We start from the raw sequence: 26,108 nt of genomic DNA, 5'->3' as shown, positions 1-26,108 counted from the left end.
CTCCACTGATCCAGTTAAGTGGAGACATTTATTCTTTCTGTTGTGCATTCATTATGCCAAGGGTAAATCTTATCACACATATATAGGGCACTTACTTATTTACTTGCTATTGTTGCTTAAATTGTATGCCTATATGAAAGACCTGTTGGAATCCAAACCCTCACTATCTCAGAAAGTGATCTCATTTGGAAATAGAATCTTTCCAGAGGTGATCAAGCTAAAATGAAATCATTGTGGTGGGTTCTCTTTCAGTATGGCTGGAGTCCTTATTGAAAAGGGAACTTTAGACACAGATGTAGACAGGTACAAAAGGAGAATGCCACATGAAGATGAAGTCAGATATCAAGGTCTTGTAACTACAAGCTAAGGTGCACAGAAGATCGCTGGGAAACCACAAAAAGCTAAGAACGAAGCATGGAAAAGATTTTCACTTGCAGCCCTCAGAGGGATCCAACCTGGCCAACATCTTGAGTTTGGACTTCTAGCCTCCAGAGTTTGTGGCTATGAATTTCTATTATTTAAGCCACCCAATTTATAGAACTTGTCTTTAGCAGCCATAGCAAGCTAATACACTTGCTTGTAGTCTGTTCCCACAATATTCTTTCATCTTGAACCATGGTCCCAACTTGATTCCATTCTGGAGGAGAAAAAAGACAAGCTCCTCTCTCTCTCTCTCTCTCTCTCTCTCTCTCTCCCTGATGCCTAGAGAGAGTCAAAAAGAGATCGAGAGACCAATTTTGGATGAAGAGTTGGAGTCAGAAGGAGAGGAAAACACAACAAGTAGTGAGCTTCATATCTCCAAAGGTGTCCAAGCCCAGGGAGGCTGCAGGAAACCCTGCTCAGGGTTGGCTCCACAGGAATGTGGAAAACTGTTCTGCCAGTTGGCATTTTCCAGGAATTTTCCTGTTGACCTGTATTTTAGAATGCCAGTGAGACAGAACCTGGCCAGGTTTCTCCCTCATGTAAGTGTAGAAGACTTTGGGAGAAGGGCGTGTGTGTTTTGAGCAGGGGCCAATAACTTTTCACCAGATAAGTCTTGCTCAGCCTTTGTCAGAGCTCAATCTGCTTGTGAATTTGTCTGGAATCCATTTCCAGCAACACCATCTGTTCATGATTGTCCTACCATCTGACCATTTGCCCTCTATCAACTCCCTACTCTGTGTACCCCTACTGCAAGTTGGAGTCCACCCATTGTCCAACCTGGATAAACTGAGTCTGAGGAGGAGGCAGGTCAGGAGAGAGGGGAAGAGGAGGGTGATGGTCCAATGCACCGACGTTTTCAGCCAAGATGTTTCTGAGGAGGCCCCATCATGCCTTCCCACAGAACCTGGAGAGACAGCATGTGGCCAAGCCAGAGCCATATTGTGCCCCAGGCAGTCTCATGACTCCACAAATAATATTGATGCCTTTTGTTTGGAAACTCTTTGTGGAGGCTTCCCATTTCCCAACAAACCACGCTAAATGCTGGGCCTCCCCCAAGCCACGTTGCCTTTTGCACAGTCCTGTGGCCAACTGTGCAGGCAGATGAGAGCCCCTGAATGCTAATGAGGGTAACGGCTGGCATTGCTGAAGAGCCCCGGCTCTGGGAACCCCGCCTTTGTTGCTAAGGAGCATTGGAGCCATAGCTGAAAAGCTCTTGCAGGAGGGAGGGTGAGGAGAGGCAGAGAAGAAAGGCAAGCATTTGTTTTCAGAGCTTCACAGTTCTCCGGCCAGCTCCAAAGCTGTCCAATTTCTGATTCCAATTAGAATATCAAATCCCCCGTTATTGTTTCTCTTAATGATCTTGGGAAATTCCTCCGAAGAGTCAGTGAGCACTTAGCAAACTCTTTGGACTGTGCCATCTCCACAGTTGTGCTTCTGGTTGTGTGAACAAACCATGCCAAGTAGTGCTGAAAACACCCTTTATTCCAGTCCCCTGAAGGCGGCAAGGAATCCGGGAGAGCTCGCGGAGCGCACGCAGCGGCTGGGCTTTCATAATGCTCACGCAGGGGCTCCTTCAGCAGTCGCTTTCCAGCTGCCCGCTTGGTGGTGAATCTGGGCTCTGTGTTGCACACCAAGGTGAGCGAGTTTGGCCTCGCTTGGTGTTACCTCCACACTTGCTGGAGAGATGGCCCCCACCCAGGTGATTTGCTCAAACTGGTACAAGTGTGGCACTGAGAGGCTGGGGTATGACTAGGTTCTAGCTCTGGCTTTGTCTATTACTGGCTGCCAGGCTTTAGGCAAGTACATACCCCAAACCTCAGTTTCCCATTAGTATAATGGACATAGAAATGCCAACCTAGTTGGTTTACTATAAGGAACAAGTGCAGGCAGGAATATGAGGAAGAAAAAATATGGAAGACATTTGTCTTTGCCAGCCAGGACCACAAAAGCCATTCTGGAAGGCTTGAAAGCTGTTTGTACCTGGCAAAGGCACTTAATGATTTGACCCATTGACTGGAGCAAAGTGAAATAACTATATTCACAATAAAATAATGTTATTTCCTTTTATGGAATGTGTCTTTGTGCCACTTACAGTGCTGGGTAATTTGCATACACTATTTAATGTGAAAATGTCTTACTCCTTTCAATCTATAATTTAGTACCCAGTGAAAAACAAGTCCTGGTGTTTTATTATACAATATGATAACTATACATAATGCTAATGTACTGTATATTTCTCTCAAAAATTAGAAGAATTTTGAAAGTTTTTACCATAAAGAAATGTTAACTGTATGAAGACATAGATAGGTTTAGCCTGAATGGACATTAGACAACACATACATGTATCCAAACATCACAGAGTACACCGTAAATAAGTACAATTTTTATGGGTCAGTTAAAAATAAAAAATATTAAAAATAAGAATGATGCTCTTGGGTAGGTAGTGAATTATTCAGGAGTGCTCCCACTTAGCTGGGAGAAGGTCAATGCTGTTGGTGAAAACCTCTGTCATTCTTCTGGGTTTTCCTCTTCTTTCTTTTATAATTTAAAATATTTTAATTTTGTTTAAAAGGTAGAAAGATAGAAACAGATAGAGAAGAATCTTTCATCTGCTGATTCACTCCCCGGTCTGCAACAGCCAGTGCTAGACCAGGCTGACGCCTGAAGCCTAGACCTCAACCCATGTCTCCGATGTTGGTAGCAGGGACTCAAATACGTGAGCCACCACCTGCTACCTCCCATGATGCACATTAGTAGGAAGAAGCCGGAATGGAGAGTGGAGCCAAAACTTGAATTCAAGCACTCTGATTCAGGATTCCAGTGTCCCAAACAGAGTCTTAACAGCTGCACTAAGTGGCTGTTCCTCTCTCTATCTTAAAGGCTGAAGCTTTGGATAGTGGGGAGACCCAGATGGTACTAAGCCTCTCCAGGCCCATTGTACATATCAAACAGCGGGGGAGTTCTGCCTGAGGAAGCTGGTCAAATCAGACACCAGGTTTCCTCCGTGTCAATGACACAACCACAGGGAACATACACAATGCCACTGGCATGAGAACAAAAAGACAGAGATAAGTGAGAAACTTTCCAGAGGCAAGCATGAAGTTCTATCACAGAGGTTGCAATGATTTTCTGAAGTGTGATGACTTCATAGCATTTTCCTCTTTGTATCCAATGGTTTGCCTCAAAGCCAGGCTTCATTTAACCTCTATCATGTTCACCTTGTGTCCTGTATTTAAGCTTTCCCCTGTGACTTAAATTGAATATTCGCTCTTCTAATGTCTACCCGGAGAAAAAACTAATGATGATTTGCTTCAGTAATATGCAAGTCTTCCAATAAACACACATGCACACGTATGCACACACTGACAGATTATCTCCTTATTGCATGAGACTCCTCAGAGGCTTCTTTCAACCACACGACATTCTTGGGAACATTCTTATTAGCCTCTTTGAGCTAGGATTCTGCCAAGTCAGTCTAGTCAGAATCTCCTACCCTCAAGATCTGATAGCCTTTGATATTTAATCAAGCACTCTTTTTTCCTGACACTCCCCCACCCTGGTGATGTCTGCTTTGCCTTCAGAAAGAATCCTGTTAAGTTAGACAGAATGCCCCCTTGCCTGATGCTTCTTCCTTTAACTTTCCATCCAGGGCTTCTCTACCATGCTGCTGTCCCTTAGCTACAAATTATCTTTTCCTTTTTGTAATCAGCATTGAGTCCAATCTCTTTCCCCACTGTAACACTCCATTGTAGCTGTCACTATACCTATTGTGAAAATTATGCCTTAACATTTTCACAAGAGGAAGAATAATGTTTTGCTGAATACACACACATATACACACAACACACGTCTGTGCACACACACACACCTTGGAGTAAAAGAAGTGGGGATTTTTCAGACAAGAGATCAATTGAAAGAAAATCATTGCAACCTCTGTGAAAGATGTTTTCACATCGTTCTATGAGAGTGATATATCTCGAAATTTGTTTTTGCTATAGTAATGATCTCACTTCTTGGTGTCATTTCATAGAGACCATTGTTCAAAGTGGTTTAAAAAAAGTTTTATTTATTTATTTATTTGGCAGAGTATATGAGCGAGTGAGCAAGCAAGCTGGTTAACTTCCCAAATGGCCACAACAACTGGGGCTAGACCAGGCTTAAAGCCAGGAGCCAGGAACTCTATCCTGGTCTCCGTGTGGGTGGCAGAGGCCAAGTTCCTGGGACTTTGTCGCTTTTGCAGGCACATTAGCAAGGAGGTGAATTGAAAGCAGAACATCCAGAACTCAGATATGGTATGCAGAAAATGAAGGAAGCATCTTACCTTACTGTGCCACAACACCAGCCCCTCAAAGTGTTTTTGAGGACTGCCTGATGCTCGGCAGCTAAAGGGAGAGGCATGAGAAAAGGTATATCCCTACCTACTTGTGAGGAGCTGTCCAAATGCCATTGCATTTAATGATCCATTGAAATAAATGTCATCCAAGGGCGTCTCTACTCTGAATTGCTTTTATTTTTGTAGTTCTTGAGTTGCCCAGAAAAGTGTCTTTTGAGGCAGACTAGTCAGTCTTTGATGACTGCTATATCTTTTTTTTTTTTTTTTTTTTTTTTTGACAGGCAGAGTGGACAGTGAGAGAGAGAGACAGAGAGAAAGGTCTTCCTTTTTGCAGTTGGTTCACCCTCCAATGGCCACCGCGGCTGGCGCGTTGTGGCCGGCGCACCGTGCTGATCCGATGGCAGGAGCCAGGTGCTTATCCTGGTCTCCCATGCGGGTGCAGGGCCCAAGCACTTGGGCCATCCTCCACTGCACTCCCTGGCCACAGCAGAGAGCTGGCCTGGAAGAGGGGCAACCGGGACAGAATCCGGCGCCGCAAGGTGGAGGATTAGCCTAGTGAGCCGCAGCGCTGGCCAACTGCTCTATCTTTTTAGAACTCTTGGGTCATTTTAGCTACCTTTTAGGTCAGCTTTGCTAAGATACATATTGTTAGTATGTTTATTTTATTATAATATGGAAATCCTTCCTAGTATGGTACTAAGGGAAGGTCTGACCTATTAACTGAAGAATCATGTATTAAGGTCTACTCTTTGCAGGTACTTATGGCAATTGAAAATTTCTAGTTTTTTGTTTTGTTTTGTTTTTGTTCTGTGGATTTTTTTTTCCAAAAATAATCTGATTAGCAGGGTAGGAAAAAAACATGAAAAATTAGTCATAAGCTTTATTAGAATAAAAAGGATTTTAAGTAATCAGATTCTTGCGACATCAGCAGAGAAAACCCAGTTTTCTCTGATCACTTTGTGCGAAGATCCAAGTCCAAATGAAAGCATCTACAACGGTTGCATCACCTCAGCTTTGACAGCGCCTCCACCACTACTCTCAGCTGAAGAGAAACACATTTCCAAGTTAGATAAGGGAAACATCTGTTCTCACAATATGGGTTTGTTATCATAACTCCTTCAAGTACTGCAAAGCTGGCTCCAATAGCATATTTTCTCCAGAACGGAACCTCTGCAAGGCCTGGTCGATTTTCCGAGGGCTCAGGGACAGGTTGTAAATGAGATTGTAGTTGTGAATGAGGCGTTTGGCTCGGTCCTTCTCCAGGACTCCTGTGATTGGTTTGGATACATTTTTAAAGAGAAAGGGAAAGACAAAGACATTTGCATATTAGTTTGAATGACTTCTGGATGGATATTTAGTACTAATATTTTGAAATTTTAAGTTTTTAAAGAATTGAGTTGCATTTAAAAATTTTAATGTCTTGTATATGCATCATAGATTTCAGGAGGAATTTGAGTGCGATTTTGGAGGAGAGACAAGAAAATGGATAAATTCTAAAGCAATCTAAGCTTGTTGTTTTTAACCACACAACTTTTAAAACTGAGTTTGGCAACAAGCGGGATGCATACTAAAAGTAATTTCCACATTATTCTGATTTCTTTCTATCAGTTGAAGTATCCAAAATGTCCCTAAACATGCAAGGTTTAAGCAGTTCATTTTAAAATGCACTTCTGGGGGGATGGGTGTTTGGTTTAGTGGTTAACACACAGGTTGCTAAGATGCTCCTATCTCACTTTAGAGTTCCTGGGTTTGATTCCCAGCTCCAACACCTGATTCCAGATTCCTGCTAATGCAGCCCTTGAGAAGTAGCAGTGATGGCTCAAGTAATTTGGTCTCTGCCACTCACATGGGACATCTGGATTACTATGGCTCCTGTCCTAGCTGTTTTGGGCATTTGAGGAATTACCTGGCAGATGGAAGCTCTCTGTCTCTCAAATAAATAAATGAATATTTGACAAAGCATTTCTGGAAATATATTTTCTGTGCCTCTCTCCAGTTCACTGTATGATCGCTGTGAATCATGTAACTTCTATTGACTGAACATGTGTACTAGAGCTGGTGTTGTATCATAAGATGTGTTCTGGTACCTGTGTTCTGTATATCCCAGGGCTAATGCCAGAATGTTGTCTCCATTGGTGTTAGGTGAATTCTGATAGTTGCTGAGAGGAATTTAAGTGTAGATCATGGCATCACTAAAGATCAATAGCACATTCTTAAGTCCCTGCTAGTGAACTTATATATGTCAGATACTCTGCTTGGACATATAAAGGACTTTGGGAAGTGATCTGTTACCTCCAGAAGCTTCTTGACCCACTGAGAGTATAAATTGTGCAGAAAATCAACTAGAATGCGACAATAAAACAATAACTTCTGATACTTACATATAAAGTTTAGTGTATCCAAGGCCCTTCTCCAAGTAATTTTACCAATACTAACGTATGTAATCCAGACAATTAGCCCATTGCACAGAGGAAGGAACTGAGGCCTAAAGGTGCTAAGTCACTTGTCCAAGATCGTCTATTTTTAACCACTATAGTACATTACGGAATGCTGCGGAAGAGATTGCTTCAAATAGGAGTCATACTGGTTCCTAGAGATGTATCTTGAAGTATGAAGAGTCATAATACAGGTTCAATGAAAAGCCTAAAAGCTTAAAATGTCTTTTATACAGATGGAAGAGTCAATGCTTTCAGGTTGAATCTTTTCTAATCTCCTTTACCTGTGGAAACTTTGAGTGATTGTGAAATTCTTAAAGAACCCAGAAGCAATGCCCTATCCAAACTGTAGAATTTCATCACTAGGCCACTGGTGCTGGGCAAGGGTGAACACCTGTCATCTCAGTTTAAGCTAGAAAGAACTGTTCATGTTTACAGGATCAAGATGCTCCCCTCTGAACTACTCTTTCCAGGCTGATGGGGTCTACTCCATTCTACTCCATTCCATTCTGATTTGTTAGCTTTTCCATTCCAGTTCATTTATTGTGTCTTTATTGCCTATCTACTATTTTAAAATGTTGGTACTTTATTCTATATAAACTTCCATCTTTGAGTTGGTCAATTACATCTTTGAAGTTCTCTGGATTGGTTGGCTGCTCTTGGCCCTGACCAGGTTTATTCTCTCTGGACATTTCCCTATGCTTTGCTTCTAGAAATATAAGTCACAAACTTTGCAGTGAGTTTCTGAATGTAAGATCATAGGGAAGTTACTTGAGTTTTTAGCATCAGTTTCCTTAATTGTAAAATAAGGTTAATTAAATTGTATGAAAATAAAAAAATAAGTGCTTGGCCTGGTATCCAGTGCTAGCAAGCACTCACTAATGCTAGTGTTACTATAATTATAAAAATTATATCAAGATGATTTAAAATACATAGTCTTTATTATCAAAATATGTAACATTTAGTTAATATTTTAATTAAGAATAAAAGTAATGTTTATAAACTACATCTAAAAATCATGGTGGTGTTTTCTATCTTCTAAGATTTACATTGGGGCCGGCGCCGCTCTCTAGGCTAATCCTCTGCCTTGTGGTGCTGGCACACCAGGTTCTAGTCCCGGTCGGGCTCCGGATTCTGTCCTGGTTGCCCCTCTTCCAGGCCAGCTCTCTGCTATGGCCAGGGAATGCAGTGGAGGATGGCCCAAGTGCTTGGGCCCTGCACCCCATGGGAGACCAGAATAAGTACCTGGCTCCTGCCATCGGATCAGTGCGGTGCGCCGGCTGCAGCGCACCGGCCGCAGCAGCCATTGGAGGGTAAACCAATGGCAAAAGGAAGACCTTTCTTTCTGTCTCTCTCTCTCACTGTCCACTCTGCCTGTCCAAAAAAAAAAAAAAAAAAAAGATTTACATTGGTAAAGGATTTCTACTGTCAAATAAAAGTTTAGACTTACATTTAATAGCTGTCATTTTTACTCTGTCATTAGGAATGCCCTAAGAGGCACATATAATAACCCTCACAATCTATGTTAGTGTTGGAAAGGCTATTCTTTCCAAGCTGGAACCAAAATGAAAGAAGTAGTAGTAAGAACCTCTTTAATATCCATTTCACTTTTACAATTTCAAACAACTTTTGAATATCCTATCTTATTTGATCTTTTCTCAAATATGGGAGGTATGTTTTATTATGAGTCTCATTGTATAGATGAGGAAACAGGTTGAGAGAATGTATGTCACTGGCTTTCAAGGTTCAGCCACTGGTAACACCTGGACTCGATTCTAAATCTTTTGGTAAGAACCAACCAACCAACCAACCAAACTAACAAACAAAAGGAAAAGGAAAAGAAAAGAAAAGAAACGAAGCAAGATCTCATGTTCTTTCTACTATGTTACAGGGCAGGATGTAGTAGGAAGACAAGTAGAGCTGGGTTTGAATTATGGCTTAACTTCCTACTGGCTATTATTGTATCCCTTTGACACTGACTTTTTCCTCCTTAAATAAGAACACGAATTCCTTCAGCATGTGGTTGATGTAGGAATTTAGTGATGCAGGGTATGTAATGTCCAGACCCAGGAAGAGAACGTCCTTTAAGTCACTCTGCCTCCTTGAACTCTAAAATACTTTCTATCTAGCAGTTAGTTCACTGGGAAAATTCCAAATGTACCATTTGCGCAGACATTTATCCCAACCACACTTCTTTCTTTAGAAAACATAACCTGTTATTCATAGTCATTCCTTATTCTTTCTCCTTAAGGATATTTTCTTGACAACCCTCATTAGAGAATAAGCATGGGAGGTTCCCAGAAACACTGATGTGATGATGGATGGACTGCCTTCATCCTGGATGAAGAACACCCTGGCCCACATATTTCCTTGCACATAATAAAGAACAGTGATTCATCTGTGAGCAAAGTAGGTATCATCTGCTCTGCATCTAGAGTGGGACCTTGGTGGTCTGCTAAATACTGTGGTTAATAAACCAACAAAATGACCTCAGTTAATCTCTTTCCTCATTACAGACATTTGTAGATGTTCCCAGATCTGGCTGACACATTCTTTGGCCACCGAGGAACTAATGAATTTCATAGAAACGGAGAAAACAGGCATAAATAGTGAAGAGACCATGAGAAAAGCATTTCAAGTCTGTCAGAATCTGCCTCCAAAGTCAACAAAACTCCATTTTTCCTCAGAACAGTTCAGCTCCTATGAGAAAGGTCCAGGTCTTTGGGGAGACTCTTAGCAGCTAAATTTATGATCCATCATCCATCATCACGACTCAACATTTGTTTCTTTAGAAATGTCTTCTCTATCTCCTTGGATTTTTGTTTTTAAAGATTTTTTTTATTTGTTTGTCTAGTTTTTAACCCTATTGTCACTCCTATAGTCCTGGTACGTACATTGTTAATGGTTTGGATATTTGTTTGGGTGTCCCCAAGGGCCATACATTAAAGGCTTGGTCCCCAAAGTCCTATGTTAATGGATAATGGATTAGTGTTAATGGTCGATGGATTAAGGGTGGTGGCTTGATCCAAATATGGTGTCTGAGAGAAGGGTCTAGATCTTTAGGGGACATGCCCTTGTAAGATAGGTGTCATGAGAAAGTTGGCTGTATAAGCTGAGTTGGTCCTAGTTTTTTCCTCTGCTTCCTGGTTTGCTGTGTGATCTCTACTTTGTATTTGTTCTATCACCATTGCCACATGATCTCGGACTGTGCATCTCCAAAACTATGAGCCAAAATAAGCCTTCTTCCTTCACAAGTAGCTTCTCTCAGGTATTTGTTAGAGTGATAAAATCTGACATACACAGGGGCTGGCATTGTGGTGCAGTGGGTTTAAATGCTGCCTGTGATGCCAGCATCTCATATGAGCTCCAGTTTGAGTCCTACTTCTTCTTCTTCTTCTTCTTTTTTTTTTTTTTACAGGCAAAGTAGACAGTGAGAGAGAGAGACATGGAGAAAGGTCTTCCTTTACCGTTGGTTCACCCTCCAATGGCCACTGCGGCCGGTGCACCACCCTGATCTGAAACCAGGAGCCAGGTGCTTCTCCTGGTCTCCCATGCGGGTGCAGGGCCCAAGCACTTGGGCCATCCTCCACTGCACTCCCGGGCCACAGCAGAGAGCTGGATTGGAAGAGGGGCAACTGGGACAGAATCCGGCGCCCTGAGTGGGACTAGAATCCCAGGTGCCGGCACCGCAGGCAGAGGATTAGCCTATTGAGCCAAGGCACCGGCCTGGAGTCCTACTTCTAATCCAGCATCCTGCCAGGAAAGCACAGAAGATAGCCCAAGTGTATGGGTCTCTGCCAACCATGTGGGAAACCCAGATGGAGTTCTAGGTTCTTGGTTTTAGCCTGGCCAAGTTATAGCCACTGGGGCCATTTGGGCATGAAGCAGCAGATAGAAAATCTCTCTCTCTCTCTGTGTTTCTCTTTTTCTTTGTAACTCTGCTTTTTAAATAAATGAAATTAAATCTTAAAAAAAATCTGACTAATACCAATGCCCAGACCCAGAGTTATTTCAATAACTTATTAGTCTCCTTTTCTCCATATCATTGTTCAGTAAACCATCTCACCTTTCATTATGGTTGGTTGAACATTTAGTGGATATTAGGTAGTGCAGGAAGCTTCATCATAGCCCCTAGGACTCATGCAAGTGTGTCAGCTTTACTACACAATTCTACAAGAACCTCCAGTGCTGTCTTCCTCACTCTCATCTCCTTCTTACCCATTCCCCCTGCCCACCTCTTGCAGGAGATGCTATCAGCCTTGGAATGACCTGCACACCTATACAAAGGCTCCCTCCCTTCACGTCTCAGCTCCATCTCTCTCTATGAAGTCTTCTCTGAGTAGTTCAGCCTACATTACCTGGTTAGCTTCCTTTTATCTCTCCTCTTTCCTTTGATTCTTTAACTCTCATTTGTTCCTGAAATTTTAACACCTTACTATAAACTGCCTTTTATTTATTTATTTTTTCTTTTTATGGGCATTGAAGTATTTCCAGTCTCTGGGTCTTACCTAAAGTAAACTCTTTACCTAAAAGTAAGCTTTTCTGGTTTTCCTCCTGGTCCAGCCCTTAATATGGGGTTGGGCATATACATACATATATATATATATATATATAATTTATTTGACAGATAGAGTTAGAGAGAGAGAGAGACAGAGAGAAAAGTCTTCCTTCTGTTGGTTCACCCCCCAAATGGCCGCTATGGCCGGAGCTACACCGATCCGAAGCCAGGAGCCAGGTGCTTCTTCCTGGTCTCCCATGCCGGTGCAGGGGCCCAAGCACTTGGGCCATCCTCCACTGCATTCCTGGGCCACAGCAGAGAGCTGGACTGGAAAAGGAGCAACAGGGACTAGAGCCCGGCATCCATATAGGATGCCAGCACCGCAGGCGGAGGATTAACCAAGTGAACCATGGCGCCGGCCTGTGGGCTTATATTTTTAATAAATGGTTTTCTAATTCAGTCAAATCGATCTTTAACTTAAAGATCTAGGGGTTTGTATCCTCTTTTTGGTATAAGTATTAAGAATCCTGTGGGTATTATATGGTAGTTATATTTCATGTAATTTGGAATTAAGTTGCTTTAAAATAAAAACAAAAAAAACACAAAGACAATGAAAAAGCCATTGCAATTTTACGTGATTATTTTTAGGAAGTACTCTGTTCATTAACTCTTCATGAACCACATTAAATAACTAAGTATGACAGTTCTAGTCCAGGTGTTTTTGTGTCTGCCCCTTCTTTTCACTTGCTAGGACTTTGGCCCAGTTTTGAACTTCATTTTCTCAGCTGAACATTGCATTAGCCTCCTTTGTTCTTAATTTCACTTTCTGCACACAGTCATCAAAGATCTTCCTTAAAACACAATTTCTTCTGCTCCCCCTCTGCTTAGAAAGTCTCTGTGCTACTCATTATCCTTGAATTAAATAATTCCATAGTATTATATTTTAAGCCCTTCAGTATACAGCTTTATTAATATTTGCCTTTATCACTTAATATTTTTAAAGATTTATTTATTTATCTGAAATTCAGAGTTACACACACACACACACACACACACAGAGAGAGAGAGAGGTCTTCCATCCGATGGTTCACTCCCCAATTGGCCACAATGGCCAGAGCTGCACTGATCCGAAGCCAGGAGCCAGGAGCTTCTTCCAGGTCTTCCACACAGGTGCAGGTGCCCAAGGACTTGGGCCATCTTCTACTGCTTTCCCAGGCAGTAGCAGAGATCTGGATTGGAAGTGTAGCAGCCGGGTCTCGAACCCATGCCCATATGGGATGCCGGCGCTTCAGGCAGGGCATTAACCTGCTGCACCACAGCACCGGCCCTACTTAATATTTTTCTTAATAAAGCCAATGTTCTAATCTGACTGAACTTCTTGCATTGAGCCTCACACAGTATTTCACTTAGCCAACCTTAAACACTTGCTAGAAAGGCTATTTCATTCCTTTGTGTCTAACCTGCACTTTACCTTCAATGATCAACTTAACATGAACTTAGCCTTCCCTAATAACCCCACAAAAAAGGGATCCTCCTTTCACTGAATGCACACATAGTACATTCTAATGGCATTTATCATCTTACATTTTGTGGTCAGTTATTTATTAAACATTCATTCATTCATTTATTTGCTCCTTTCTTGAAAATGTTTAATTGTGCAAGGTACCAGAGATAAGATAAGACTGTGGTCTACTGGTGAGGTGGTAACAAATTCCCAAGTGGTTTATGTATATATACTCATGTATCTTGGATATAGTCATGAATGCTGAAGAATCTAAGAAGCCAGATGTAGGTTGGCTTAGGTATATCTGGGGAATCTCAGAGGAGTAGTGCTTGGATTCAAATGTAAGATATTTAGGTATCAATTACCCAGGTGGACAGAATGGGGAATTGGCGGGGGTGGGTAGATAGAGGAGAAGGAGATAGCTCAGATGGAAGGCTTAGATTTGGAAAGGCAGACACCGAGGGAGCAAGGCATGTGATTCATTATGACTGGGCAGGATTAGTTGAGAGAATAACAGGAGCAAGAGACTGGACAGACACCAGATTTTGCCTTGTTAAGGAGTTTGGAGTTCATGCTGTACATGGGTTGGGGAGGGGGGATGTCTTGAGTATTTTAATCAGGACTGAATTGTGGGCTAGACCTTGGTAATAGAGAGTAGGAAGGACTGAAAATCGACTGCAAGCAACCTAGCAGGGTCTCTTGTCTGATCCATCTTTGTATTTCCAATTGTATTTAGCAAAGTGTCAGGCATGTGGTTTACATAGAAATTATATTACCCATTCAGGAAATGAAAGAAAAGGAAGTGTTCACTTTTATTCTAGCACCTGAATAGAAAGAAAGATACATCAGGGCCGGCGATGTGACGTAGAAGGTAAAGCCACTGCCTGCAGCACCGGCATCCCATACGGGCGCTGCTTTACATGCTGGCTGCTCCTCTTCTGCTCCAGCTCTCTGCTATGGCCTGGGAAAGCAGTGGATGATGGCCCAAGTCCTTGGGCCCCTTGCATCCATGTGGGAGACCCAGATGAAGTTCCTGGCTCCTGGCTTCAGGCCAGCCCAGCTCCAGCGGTTGTGCCCATTTGGGGAGTGAACTGGCAGATGGAAGATATCTCTCTCTCTCTCTCCCTCTCTCTTTAACTCTGCCTTTCAAGTAAATAAATAAATAAATCTTCAAACAAACAAACAAGAAAAATATATCAGCTTTCAAATCCATTCTTCACCTGTGTTGCTCAGATCACACAAGTAGAGAGCGTTTTCGAGTTTCCTGAACCTGTCGATCCACGTCTCACATTCCTCAGCCTCATTCTTCATAGCTGGGCTTGTGGAAGGCTGAGAGGTTGGTTGGATCTTCCAAGAGTTCAGAGGATCCTCAGGGGCTGGAATCTCAGCGGGAGGGTTTTCTGGCTGCAACTCCTCTTCTGGAGTTTTCTACCAAAACAACACAAGCATCTCACTGGCAACGCATTCACCACCCAGAGCTTCTCCAGACTCTTGGCCAAAGATGAGGCCTCGCAACTAAGAAGATTTATTGTAAGGTCTGGCTTCGGAAAGCAAGGAGGATGAGTTTCAAATCCTCAGTGCCACAGGACCATATCTGCCAAGTTTTGCTGGATACAAACATGTTAAGTGTGTTTGTTGTTAAGAAGAAGGGTGACATCATGACTTTTATTCACTTGTCATTTCTGACTTGCACAAAGCAAAGGATTTTGTAATTGGCTGAGACTTTTTATGATGTTCAACTGTTTTACATTAGTGGGATCTATAGTGGATTGGCTTCCGGCAATGCTTACAACGCTATGGTAGGAACATTTCTAAAACCAGGAGGTTTCAATGAAGAGTGATTAGAACAATTAGTGATATTATCTTAGAAAGTGCAAGTGCTTTTCTAAGATCACACAGAAATTATAGTGAATCCAAGACTACTGGAAGAAGTTATGTCCAGTGCACCTTGGTATCCTAACCCCAAGCCTCGAACATGGTAGAGATGTTTTGAGAATAAAATGAACAAATTGCAGTTGTGCCATGTAAGGCATCTTGCCTCCTACCATGGGGAGAGAGTGAACACCTAACCGTAGGATCTCCAAGCCCTGCTTTTCCAGCAACTGCCCCTCCTGCCAATCCACATGGTTGCAGAGAGAATCACTATGCAAATATTCTATTTGCATAGTTTAGGACTAAATTGTGGAATAATAAATGCCATTTATTTCTATAGGAGCTAGAGAATAAATTGTTGCTGGGATGCAATAAAAATCCTCAAATAAGAGACAAAATAAAAGAGCAAGTGTATTTTTCATAATCTTATTCACAACAGACTTAACACTCATGGAGAAAAGCACTCGCTGTTGTTTCTTATGTGGCAAGAAGCTTGCCAAAATGGATACTATTTTCTAAACTATTTCAACGTGTGAAGTGCATGAAGAGGCCTCTCGTCATTTCAGGATGAATTACGCTCTAATCCGGGCATTTAAAAAATAACAACACAAAAACTCAGGCTGTTTTTCAATTCTCTGTACAATGCCTCCTGGCTGAATGCTGGGAATATTAAAATGCATTGTAACTCTTTGCCAGATTTTGCTATTTTTTAATTTATTTTTAAATCAGAGAGCCTCTTACATTTTAAAATCTGATGTCTGGGGAAAGGTCACACAATTTCTGGAAGCTAGACTTCAGATGTCAAAATAGGGCTCAGAAACACCCTTGATTTTGATGGCATTTGGGGTTCAGCCCCAAGCTGTGGAAAGCCATCCATACACTGGCTAGGATTTCAGCTTCTCGGGGCAGGAGGCAAGCACATTATCCAGCGGTAGCAAGGAGTATCTCCTGGCAGCTAGAACACAACCCACATTCCAGTAGTTCAGTCTCCCCTCTCTGCTGGAGGGGAGCCTTGAAGTCCAAGGCAGTCTGACATCAGGGGTCGAGGGGAAATCAAAACCCACAGGGTAGGGCCCCATGCAGCATCAGTGAAGAGAAGGCCAAGTGTGGGAAGACCTTTCCCAAGCTCTCTGCACCAGGTGCATACCACATGTTCAGTTCCAGGGACTTCATCCTCCACTGGAGTGGCTGGGGCTTCTTTTTCATACTTCCCTGAGCAAGAAAGAAAACAAATGGAAGAGTTTAGTTCTGTCTTTTTGCTTCACACACACACACACACACACACACACACACACAGCAGGCAAAGAAAACAGGCTGTGTTGTGTGGTTGACATGGTGTTAGGGGGTAGGGACACACTGATGAATAGGAAGGGCCTGGTTCCTGCCTCGGGGGAAGTCCAACTGGGGAGGTAGATATCAGCAATTATTCAAAAATTATCCTACCAGTATTCTAAATACTACCAAAGAAAAACATGGGGAAGTAGGAACGGTGTAAAGCTTATTTTGGAGCAGGAGATGAAGTGGAGGGGGACCAGTGCTGCCTTTTTGGAGGAAGGGACCCAGACTGGAGCTGAAAGATGAACAGGAGTCCTCCAGACAAAGGAGAGTGTGGATGCCTGGAGCCCAGAGCTCCAGGCGACAACAGCCCCTCCCTAGAGAGGCCCAGAATCACATAGGGCCTCAGAGCTTAGGGAGTGGGCAGGGCTTTTTCCTGCAGCCCTGCCTTTTCCTGGCGGGCACTTGTGCCTCTCTTTCCACACAGATGTGCATCTGAAGCACTAGGCCGGAATCTTTCTCTTCTTCCTTCCTGCTTCTTTCAAAGGTCAGCGGTCTGGTGTGGGGAACATTTGCACAGCATCCCTAACCCAGGGGCTTCTACTGACTGTGCAGGTGTTAACTTGCTGGAGGCTGCTGTCTTCAGGAATAGAGGAGGTTTCTTCCAGATGCAGGAAAAACATGGACCTTCTGTGGCAATGCTCTAACGCTTACTGTGGGGATCACTGATTTACCACTTAGCACCTGCCATCTGATTTGATAACTTATTTGTGAGTGCACTGCAAAAAGTTTGTGAAAAATGTGATTAAAAATCAGCTTATTTTGGGGGCCGGCACTATGGCACAGTGAGCTAAACTGCTGCCTGCAACACCCTCCAGCATCCCCTATTGGAGCGCTGGTTTGAGTCCCGGCTGCTCCACTTCTGACAGCTCCCTGAGAAGGCAGCAGAAGATGACTGAAAAATCTGGGACCCTGCCATGCATGTGGGGAACCAGGACGAAGATTTGGGCTCCTGGCTGCAGCCTGGACCAGCTCCGGCTGTTGGGGCCTTTTGGGGGAGTGAACCAGTGGATGGAACAGTCTCTCTCTCCCCATTCCTCTCTTTTTGACTCTGTCTTTCAAATAAATAAATTAATCTTTTTTAAAGTTTATTTTGGTGCAACACATTTTTGAAATCCATGCATATATGTTTTTATATTTTTTCTATGAATTTTTGAAGATCCCTTGTATGTATAGATTTCTAGATAATTTGGCACCAAAATAAATATCTTTTAATTTTATTTTTCATTATTTTTTTGAAGTACTTTTGTATTTATTTGGCAAACCTCTGTCATGACCTCACTGCATGGATTTCTGGAAGCATCAGCTTCAGTGTTCTGGACACAATTCAAATATGCCATCTCTCTCTCCGTGTGTGTGTGTGTGTGTGTGTATATATATACACATATAATTTCTGAGCTGGTCTCTCTATGGTTATTAGAATGATTCAATCAATAAATTTAGACAAAATCTAGAGGGAGCTAGTGTAACACAGAGATTTGAGAGCATTTGTATAGGCTGAGGCCAGATGGCATGGGTTTGAATTCTGACACCTATCTTTAATAACTGCATGATCTTGGGTAAGTTACTCTCCTCTGTGTGCCTCAGTTTCCTCTCTGTAAAATGGGGATAATGACACCTATAGAAGATTATCATCATTAAATGAACTAGAAAGTGTCAAGCAAGTATCTAGAGTACAGAAATTGCTCAATAAATGCTAAGTAATAGAGGTATTTATGTAAGGAAGCTTTATAAGTAAATTCACATACCAGATTTAAAAACCTTTTGTTAGACTGTGGCATTGTGCCTATACATCAATAGGATTCTTCTCCTTCAGTTTCTTGATGGAGAAGACAATGTAGTTTCATAACATTCTCTGAAGCCCTAGCAGCCAGCACTAGAGAAGGTACTCAATGCATGATTGTTGAATAAATAAGTGAGCATGTGCCCTTATTGGAATTTGGAAAAAAAAAAAGTCACTGAACATATATTTCCATTTCTCTAATTCCTTTTCCGATTCTTCTATTTTTAAAGATTATTTATTTATTTCATTGAAAGGGAGAGAGAGAGAGGATAGAGAATATATTACATTTGCTGGTTCATTCCCCAAACGGGTACTACTGCCAGAGCTGGGCCAGGCCAAGGCCAGGAACCAGGATCACCATCCAGGTCTCCCTCATAGGTGGCAGGGACCTAAGTACTTGAAACATCATCTGCTGCCTCATGGGAGCATTTTAGCAAGAAACTAGATCAGAACTGGAACAGCCAAGATATGAGCCAGTGCTAAAATATATAATGTCAGTATTGCAAGCAGTGGCTTAACCTGCTGCACAGCAGTGGTGGCCCCATCCTGTTTTGCCCTTGGAGAGATTTTTCTTTGCATTTAATTTTTAAAATTCTATTTATTTGTTTATTTATTTAAAAGGCAGTGAGACATAAATGGGTAGAGATCTTCCATCTTCTGGGTCACTACTCAAATGCCTACAACAGCTGAGCTGGGCCAGGCCAAGAACAGGAACCTAGAATACAACCCAGCTCTCCTAGGTGGGTGGCAAGGACCCGCATTCTTGAACCATCATTACCTGCTACCTTGCAGGTCCACATAGGCAGGAAGCTGCTGTTGGAAATGGAGCCAGGACTCCAACCCACATACTCTGATATGAGATGCAGTTAGCCCAAATGGCATCTTAACCGCTGCACCAAATGCTCACTCCTTTGTGTTTATTCTCCATACATAACCCAGGTACTATAACCTTTCATAAATGGTTAATGTGGATATTTTAAAAAATATTTATTTATTTGAAAGTTACACAGAGAGACAGAGAAAACAGAGATCTTCCATCAGCTGGTTCACTCCCTAGATGCCCATAATGACCATGAGCAAGGAATTCCTTCCATGTCTCCCATGTGGATAGCAGGGGCCTTAACACTTGAACCATCTTCTACCTGCTTTCCCAGGTAATTAATGGAGAGCTGGATCGAAACTAGAGTAGCAGGGACATGAACCAGTGCCCATATGGGATGTCGGCATTGCAGGTGGAGACTTTACCTGCTATGCCACAATGTTGGCCTCAATATGGGTCTTGATGGCAGCCACTTAGGGCACCCTCTTTAATGCCGATCTTATCTGATACATTGAAAATTTAAGTTGTCATGGAAACCCATCATCACCTGGTGGTTTTGGTCACTGCTTCTTTTACCCAGTATGTCAAAAAAAAAAAAAAAAGCTTTTTGTTTAGTTCAGGAGAAAAAAAAGGTTCAAATTACTCTTACTCATAAAGCTTACAGTTAAAGGGATTATAGAAGCAATATACAGCACAAAGGTAAGAAGATAGATTTTAGTGTCAGATCTGAATGCTAATCCCTTTTTTATAAAGATTTATTTATTTATTTATTTGAAAGGCAGATTTACAGAGAAGAGAGAGAGAGAGAGAGAGAGAGAGAGAGAAAGAAAGATGTCTTCTATCTCCTGGTTCAATCCCCAAATAGCTGCAACAGCCATAGCTGGGCTGATCTGAAGCCAGGAGCCAGGAGCCAGAGGTACAGGTGCCCAAGGACTTGGGCCATCTTCTCCTGCTTTCCCAGGCCATAACAGAGAGCTGGATTGGAGGAGAAGTAGCTGAAACTTGAACCAGCACCCATATGTGATGTTGGCACCACAGAGGCTTAGCCTACTATGCCACAGTGCCAGCCCTAAGAGATTTTACATGTTAATCTTATTATCTGACTCGAACTGGCATATGGGATGCTGGTACTGCAGGTGGTGGGTTTACTCGCTACGCCACAGCACAGGCCCCAAATGCTAATCCTAGGTCTTACCTGCACCAACTGCAAATTTTTTTTCAAGATTTATTTATTTATTTGAAAGTCAGAATTACACACAGAGAGAAGGAGAGGCAGAGAGAGAGAAAGAGAGAGAGAGAGAGAAGAGAGAAGTCTTCCATCCACTGGTTCACTTCGCATTCAGGAGCCAGGAGCTTCCTTCTGGTCTTCCCACTTGGGTGCAGGGGCCCAAGTAATTGGGCCTACTTCTATGCTTTCCCAGGCCATAGCAGAGGGCTGGATCAGAAGTAGAGTAACCAAGACAGGAATCGGCCTCCATATGGGATGCCAGCACTACAGGTGGTGGCTTTACCCGCTATGCCACAGTGCCGGCCCCAACTACAAGTTTTTGGATCACAATCATTTCATTTGTGAAATTACAATAATCTGTATTAATATTGTGGTGGTAAAAATAAAACAGGAAAATGCTCAATACAAGGTATTGTTACTTGCTGTTGTGTTATTATTATTAAATGACCTTAAGAAAATTTAGTTCTCCAAGTAAAGAGAACCTAACATTAATTACAATGCACCAGGCATTTTTTGGCCACTATTCAGTACATTATGCCTTTTAGAATGAGATCTAGAACGCAGACTTTTTCCCAGTCCTTTTCATCTCTACTGTGCATTTCAGAAAGTTCCATTAGAAGAAAATACATGCCGGTCCACTCAATCTCTTTTAAGCTTCCCTTTCCCCTTTCTAACATCCAACGGAATATAAAAAGGTAATGGTTTGCGTATGTAAAAACTTTTTGAAAATTCTGAGGCAGAGCTCATTTTTCCTTTTCTAACACAGCAGGGTGGATAAATAATAACCATCTGTCTAGGCTGCCAGTAGAAGATTTGTATTGGAGGCAATAAACCAGGCTGGTTTCTAGAGATTTCCAGGTGTTGGAAGGGGTAGGTTTTACATGGCTTCCAGTAGATTCTTACGGTTCTATAGCCAGTCCTCCTGACTGTCCCAACTAATGACTTGAAATCAGTGATCTTCAGTGCAGGCTGCACATTAGGTCTACCTAGGGAGTTTCCAATGGCATCCCGCCAGACATGCTAAATCAGAATTTCAGGAGGTCAGACTCCAGTTTGGTGCTTTAAAAAAAGTCCCTAGGTGATTCTAAAGTAGCAAACAACTGATTTAAATCAAGGCTTCTGGCTTCATCAGATTTATAGAATGAAGCATTTGTGAGAAGGAAACTTAGATGTGTTAAAGATTTATAAATAACACCTTCTCCACGTAATCAAATGAATTACAATATGAGGGAGCAATTATTCTCCTTTGACAGACGAAGAAACTGGGGTGATAGAAATTTCAGTTTCCTGAGCAAGAAAACAGAGACCGGATTAAGTCTGTGATTCTAATTCATTTATTCAGTCAACAAACATTTGTTAAGCACTTACTAATGCCAGACACTGTCCTAGGCACTATGACACAACAATGACCACAGCAGATTCTTTCTTCTCATGAAACATGCTTTCTATTGCTGAGTGCAAACTAATAGATACAGAGAATCACATTGGGTTAAGCTGCCTTTTGACATGTCAGCACCCCATATCGCATTGCCTCTTCAAGTCCTGGTTGCTCCGCTTCTGATCCAGCTCCACGCTAATGTACCTAGGCTAGCACTGGGAGATGATCCAAGTACCTGGGTCCCTGCCACCAATATGGCAGGCCCAGAAGACATTCCTGGCTCCTGGTTTTGGCCTAGCTTGTTGCAACCAGTTGGGGAGTGAACCAGCAGGTGGAAGAACTCTCTTTTCCTCTATTTCTCTATACACCCCCTTGTCCAAGTCTTTAAAAAATCATGCCAGGTACTGAAAAGTGCTATAAGCCTGATTAAAACTGGTTATGAGGGTGGAAAGTAATGGAAGGTGCTATTTTGGAATGGGAAACAGGGAGTGAGCCATGAGAGCATACAGTAAAAAGTATCTGGGGAAAGAATCTTTGGGGGATATAATTACGTAAAGGCAAAGACTTGAGGCAGAAATCTCTGATGCTTTTAAGCACTAGCTGAGCAGAGAGCCTGGCTAATGCACAAGGGAAAGGAAAGAGAAGTGCATTAAGTTTTTGCAGAGATAAAAGGCCTCATGGGCCATGCCACACAATTGTAGTTAATCCCATCCCTCCCCTTCCCTTCCCTCCCCTTCCCTTCCCTTCCCTCCCCTTCCCTTCCCTTCCCTCCCCTTCCCTTCCCTTCCCTTCCCTTCCCTTCCCTTCCCTTCCCTTCCCTTCCCTTCCCTTCCCTTCCCCTCCCCTCTCTTCACTTCCCTTCCCTTCCCTTCCCCTCCCCTCCCTTTCCTTCCCTTCCCTTCCCTTCCCTTCCCTTCCTCTCCCCTCCCCTCCCCTCCCTTCCCTCTCCCTCTCCTCCCCCCCCTTCCCTTCTCCTCCCCTTCCCCTCTTTTCCCCTCCCCTCCCTTTCCATCCTTTTTTTTTTTCTTCCCTTCCCTTGCCTTCCTGCATCCCAGGATCTGTTCCTTCTTTGGTGGTTCTCTCCTTCATTATCCCCTTCTGGTGATAACAACGGATTTTGCTTTGTGGGACCATTCTTCCCCCTTCCCAGGTCTCGGTGGTTGAGAAGGCTGAGCTCCAGTTCCAACTCTAAACTTTGTCTCTGATTAATTTAAGCCTATGATGGTGTAGTAATAACAGTCCTGGTTCAGACATGGATGTAAAACTTAATCTGAGCCTCTGTTATGCTTGCTACAGACACAGGTAGTACAATTTACTCTCTCTCTCTCTCTCTCTCTTTTTTTTTTTTTTGACAGGCAGAGTGGACAGTGAGAGAGAGAGAGACAGACAGAGAGAAAAGTCTTCCTTTTTGCCGTTGGTTCACCCTCCAATGGCTGCCGCGGCAGCGTGCTGCGGCCAGCGCATCGCGCTGATCTGAAGCCAGGAGCCAGGTCTCCCATGCGGGTGCAGGGCCCAAGTACTTGGGCCATCCTCTACTGTGCTCCTGGGCCATAGCAGAGAGCTGGCCTGGAAGAGGGGCAACCGGGAAAGAATCCGGCGCCCCGACGGGACTAGAACCCGGTGTGCCAGCGCCGCAAGGTGGAGGATTAACCTATTGAGCTGCAGAGCCAGCCACAATTCACTCTTTCTTGGCAGAACCTACTCTTTTTTATTTATTTATTTTTTTATTTTTTGACAGGCAAAGTGGACAGTGAGAGAGAGAGACAGAGAGAAAGGTCTTCCTTTTGCCATTGGTTCACCCTCCAATGGCTGCCGCGGCCAGCGCACTATGGCTGGCGCACCATGCTGATCCGATGGCAGGAGCCAGGTACTTATCCTGGTCTCCCATGGGGTGTAGGGCCCAAGCACTTGGGCTATCCTCCACTGCACTCCCGGGCCACAGCAGAGAGCTGGCCTGGAAGAGGGGCAACCAGGACAGAATCTGGCGCCCCGACCGGGACTAGAACCCGGTGTGCCGGCGCCGCAAGGCAGAGGATTAGCCTAGTGAGCCGTGGCGCCGGCCAGAACCTACTCTTAAAGAAGCTGTGAAAACCTTAGGACCATAACTACCACAGCTAATTTACTATTGCAGAAGGAATGTCTGGAGTCATTGAAGGAAGTTTGGATATAGTTTGTCTCCCAAAGGTTCATGTACTGGAAGGCTGGTCTCCAGGATGACAGTGTTGAGGTGGTGGAACCTTTAAGAGGTGGAGTCTCATGAAGGTAATTAGGTCATAGGGGTTCCATCATCATGGATTGATGCTCTCTCAAGGAAGTGGATCATGTCTCCAGGGATTGAATTAGTTCTCTCTAGAGTGGAGTTGTTGTAAACTGAGGTCACCTTATACCTTGGTTCTCTTTTGCATACGGCTTGCTCCCTTTCTGCTTCTCTGCTACAAGGGAGTCCTGACAAAAGCCTACTTCATATTGTTTGGACTTTGCAGCCATGTGAAGCATGAGTCAAATAACCTCTTTTCTTTATCTCTTACCCAGAATCACATATTTGCCATATCAATACAGAAGAGACTAATGCAGGGGACCACCATGGAGAGTGGGGGAGAGTATAGCAACACCAGGTAAAGAAAAACAGACGGCCAGAAAGAAAGCAGATCTTTGGTCGGACATATGAATGGCTAGATGAAACCATGCCCAGAAATCCTTGCAGCTGCCATATTTTTTTACCTAAATAAATCAAAATCCCTTTATTGTATGAGCTGAGTTGTTTTTTTTTTTCCTGTCCCTTCAATCTAAATGGTTCTAACTAGTGATTACTGTGGATAGTATTTCCCTTAATAAAACAGGCCAACTCTCCAGTGACAGGTCATCAGGAAGTGTTTGGAGAAGGGAATAAATGAGCCTCCGAAGCTACCCTTCACTCCCTTTAAATTTTCTCCCATTGGCAGCCATGCTTCAGCTCAGCTCTTTGCTTTCTGCATCTCTTTCTCCCTGTCTCTCAGTCATAGTACCACACTGTAGAGATTAAAATTGAGGGCCACACTTTACTTTTTTTTTTTTTTTTTTTTGACAGGCAGAGTGGACAGTGAGAGAGAGAGAGACAGAGAAAAAGGTCTTCCTTTTGCCGTTGGTTCACCCTCCAATGTCCGCCGCGGCCGGTGCACAGCGCTGATCTAATGGCAGGAGCCAGGTACTTCTCCTGGTCTCCCATGGGGTGCAGGGCCCAAGTACTTGGGCCATCCTCCACTGCACTCCCTGGCCACAGCAGAGAGCTGGCCTGGAAGAGGGGCAACCAGGACAGAATATGGCACCCCGACCGGGACTAGAACCTGGTGTGCTGGCGCCGCAAAGCGGAAGATTAGCCTAGTGAGCCACGGCGCTGACCTCATACTTTACTTTTGTGAAATACTACTTTAGACTTTAAACTCTAGCAGTTGGGGGCCAGCGCTGTAGCGCAGTGCGTTAATGCCTTGGCCTGAAGAGCCAGCATCCCATATGGGCACCGGTTCTAGTCCCGGTTGCTCCTCTTCTCATCCAGCTCTCTGCTGTGGCCTGGGAAAGCAGCAGATGGCCCAAGACCTTGGGCTCCTGCACCCATGTAGGAGACCTGGAAGAAGCTCCTGGTTCCTGGCTTCAGATCGGCGCAGCTCCAGCAGTTGCAGCCATCTGGAGAGTGAACCGGCAGATGGAAGACCTCTCTCTTTCTGTCTCTATCTCTTTCTCTAACTCTGTGTTTCAAATAAATAAAATAAATGTTTTTTTTTTTAAATAAACTATAGCAGTAATTTGGCAGAGCCTATGCTGTTTTGTATTTGTTTTAATGAGAGTACATACCAAATCTTGGCTCTTTCTTGATTTGAATTCTTTCAATATTTTTGGAAATACCTCAGTAAAAACTCCTTCAAATATTACTTCGTCTCTATTCTCTTTCTCCTATCCTTCTGGGACTTTAATTACATGGATGTGGGATGTTGTCACCACTTCCTCTTATATACTTTTTGTATATTTCATCCTTATTTCTCATCTATATTTCAATCTGAATATTTTCTCTCGAGCCATATTCCAGTTCACTTATTGTCTCTTCAGCTATGTCTAATGTTCTGTTAGATTCATATATTGAGTTTTTAAAATTCAGTTTTTGTGTTTTTTCACACAAAGCCTATTACATAGGCTCAAATTCTTTGCTGAAAGTTTTTCATCTTACCATTCATTTTCTTGAACATATTAATAATGGTTATTTCAAAATGCATGGTAAAATGCATGGTCTGTTTTGCATCATTCTATAGGAATTTTTTAATCTAAGCTAAACATTTTGCATGGATAATTTAGAGATTTTTTAATAAGATGTTGTTTTCTTCCACCAAGATTTTGTCTTCTCCATATTTCTGTTAATTCAATTTGAATTCCCTTCAAATAAATGTTTTTTTTGTCCTTTATCTAGCCCTCTAGGTGTTATTGCCAGGTGGTTTAGTCTTCTGCAAGCTAGTCTATCTTGTCATCAGTGA

At 43.0% G+C, this 26,108-nt stretch overlaps 1 protein-coding gene across 1 annotated transcript in view; it reads right to left on the bottom strand.

Moving 5' to 3' along the window:
- Window positions 1-5,606: 5,606 nt before the first annotated feature.
- C7H1orf87 (chromosome 7 C1orf87 homolog) overlaps window positions 5,607-26,108 on the bottom strand; it is an 83,445-nt gene continuing 62,943 nt past the window's right edge. Inside the window, exons 10-12 of the mRNA XM_051856420.2 lie at window positions 16,213-16,277; window positions 14,414-14,621; window positions 5,607-6,024 (exon numbers count right to left, since the gene is read on the bottom strand). Coding sequence (XP_051712380.2) covers window positions 5,864-6,024; window positions 14,414-14,621; window positions 16,213-16,277 — 434 coding nt within the window. The 3' untranslated portion in view covers window positions 5,607-5,863. The remainder of the gene's footprint in view (window positions 6,025-14,413; window positions 14,622-16,212; window positions 16,278-26,108) is intronic.

This window comes from Oryctolagus cuniculus, chromosome 7 (genome assembly GCF_964237555.1).
Source record: "Oryctolagus cuniculus chromosome 7, mOryCun1.1, whole genome shotgun sequence".
Taxonomy (NCBI): domain Eukaryota; kingdom Metazoa; phylum Chordata; class Mammalia; order Lagomorpha; family Leporidae; genus Oryctolagus; species Oryctolagus cuniculus.
Note: the sequence above shows the minus strand (reverse complement) of the source record. Positions and strands in the feature narration are given on the sequence as shown.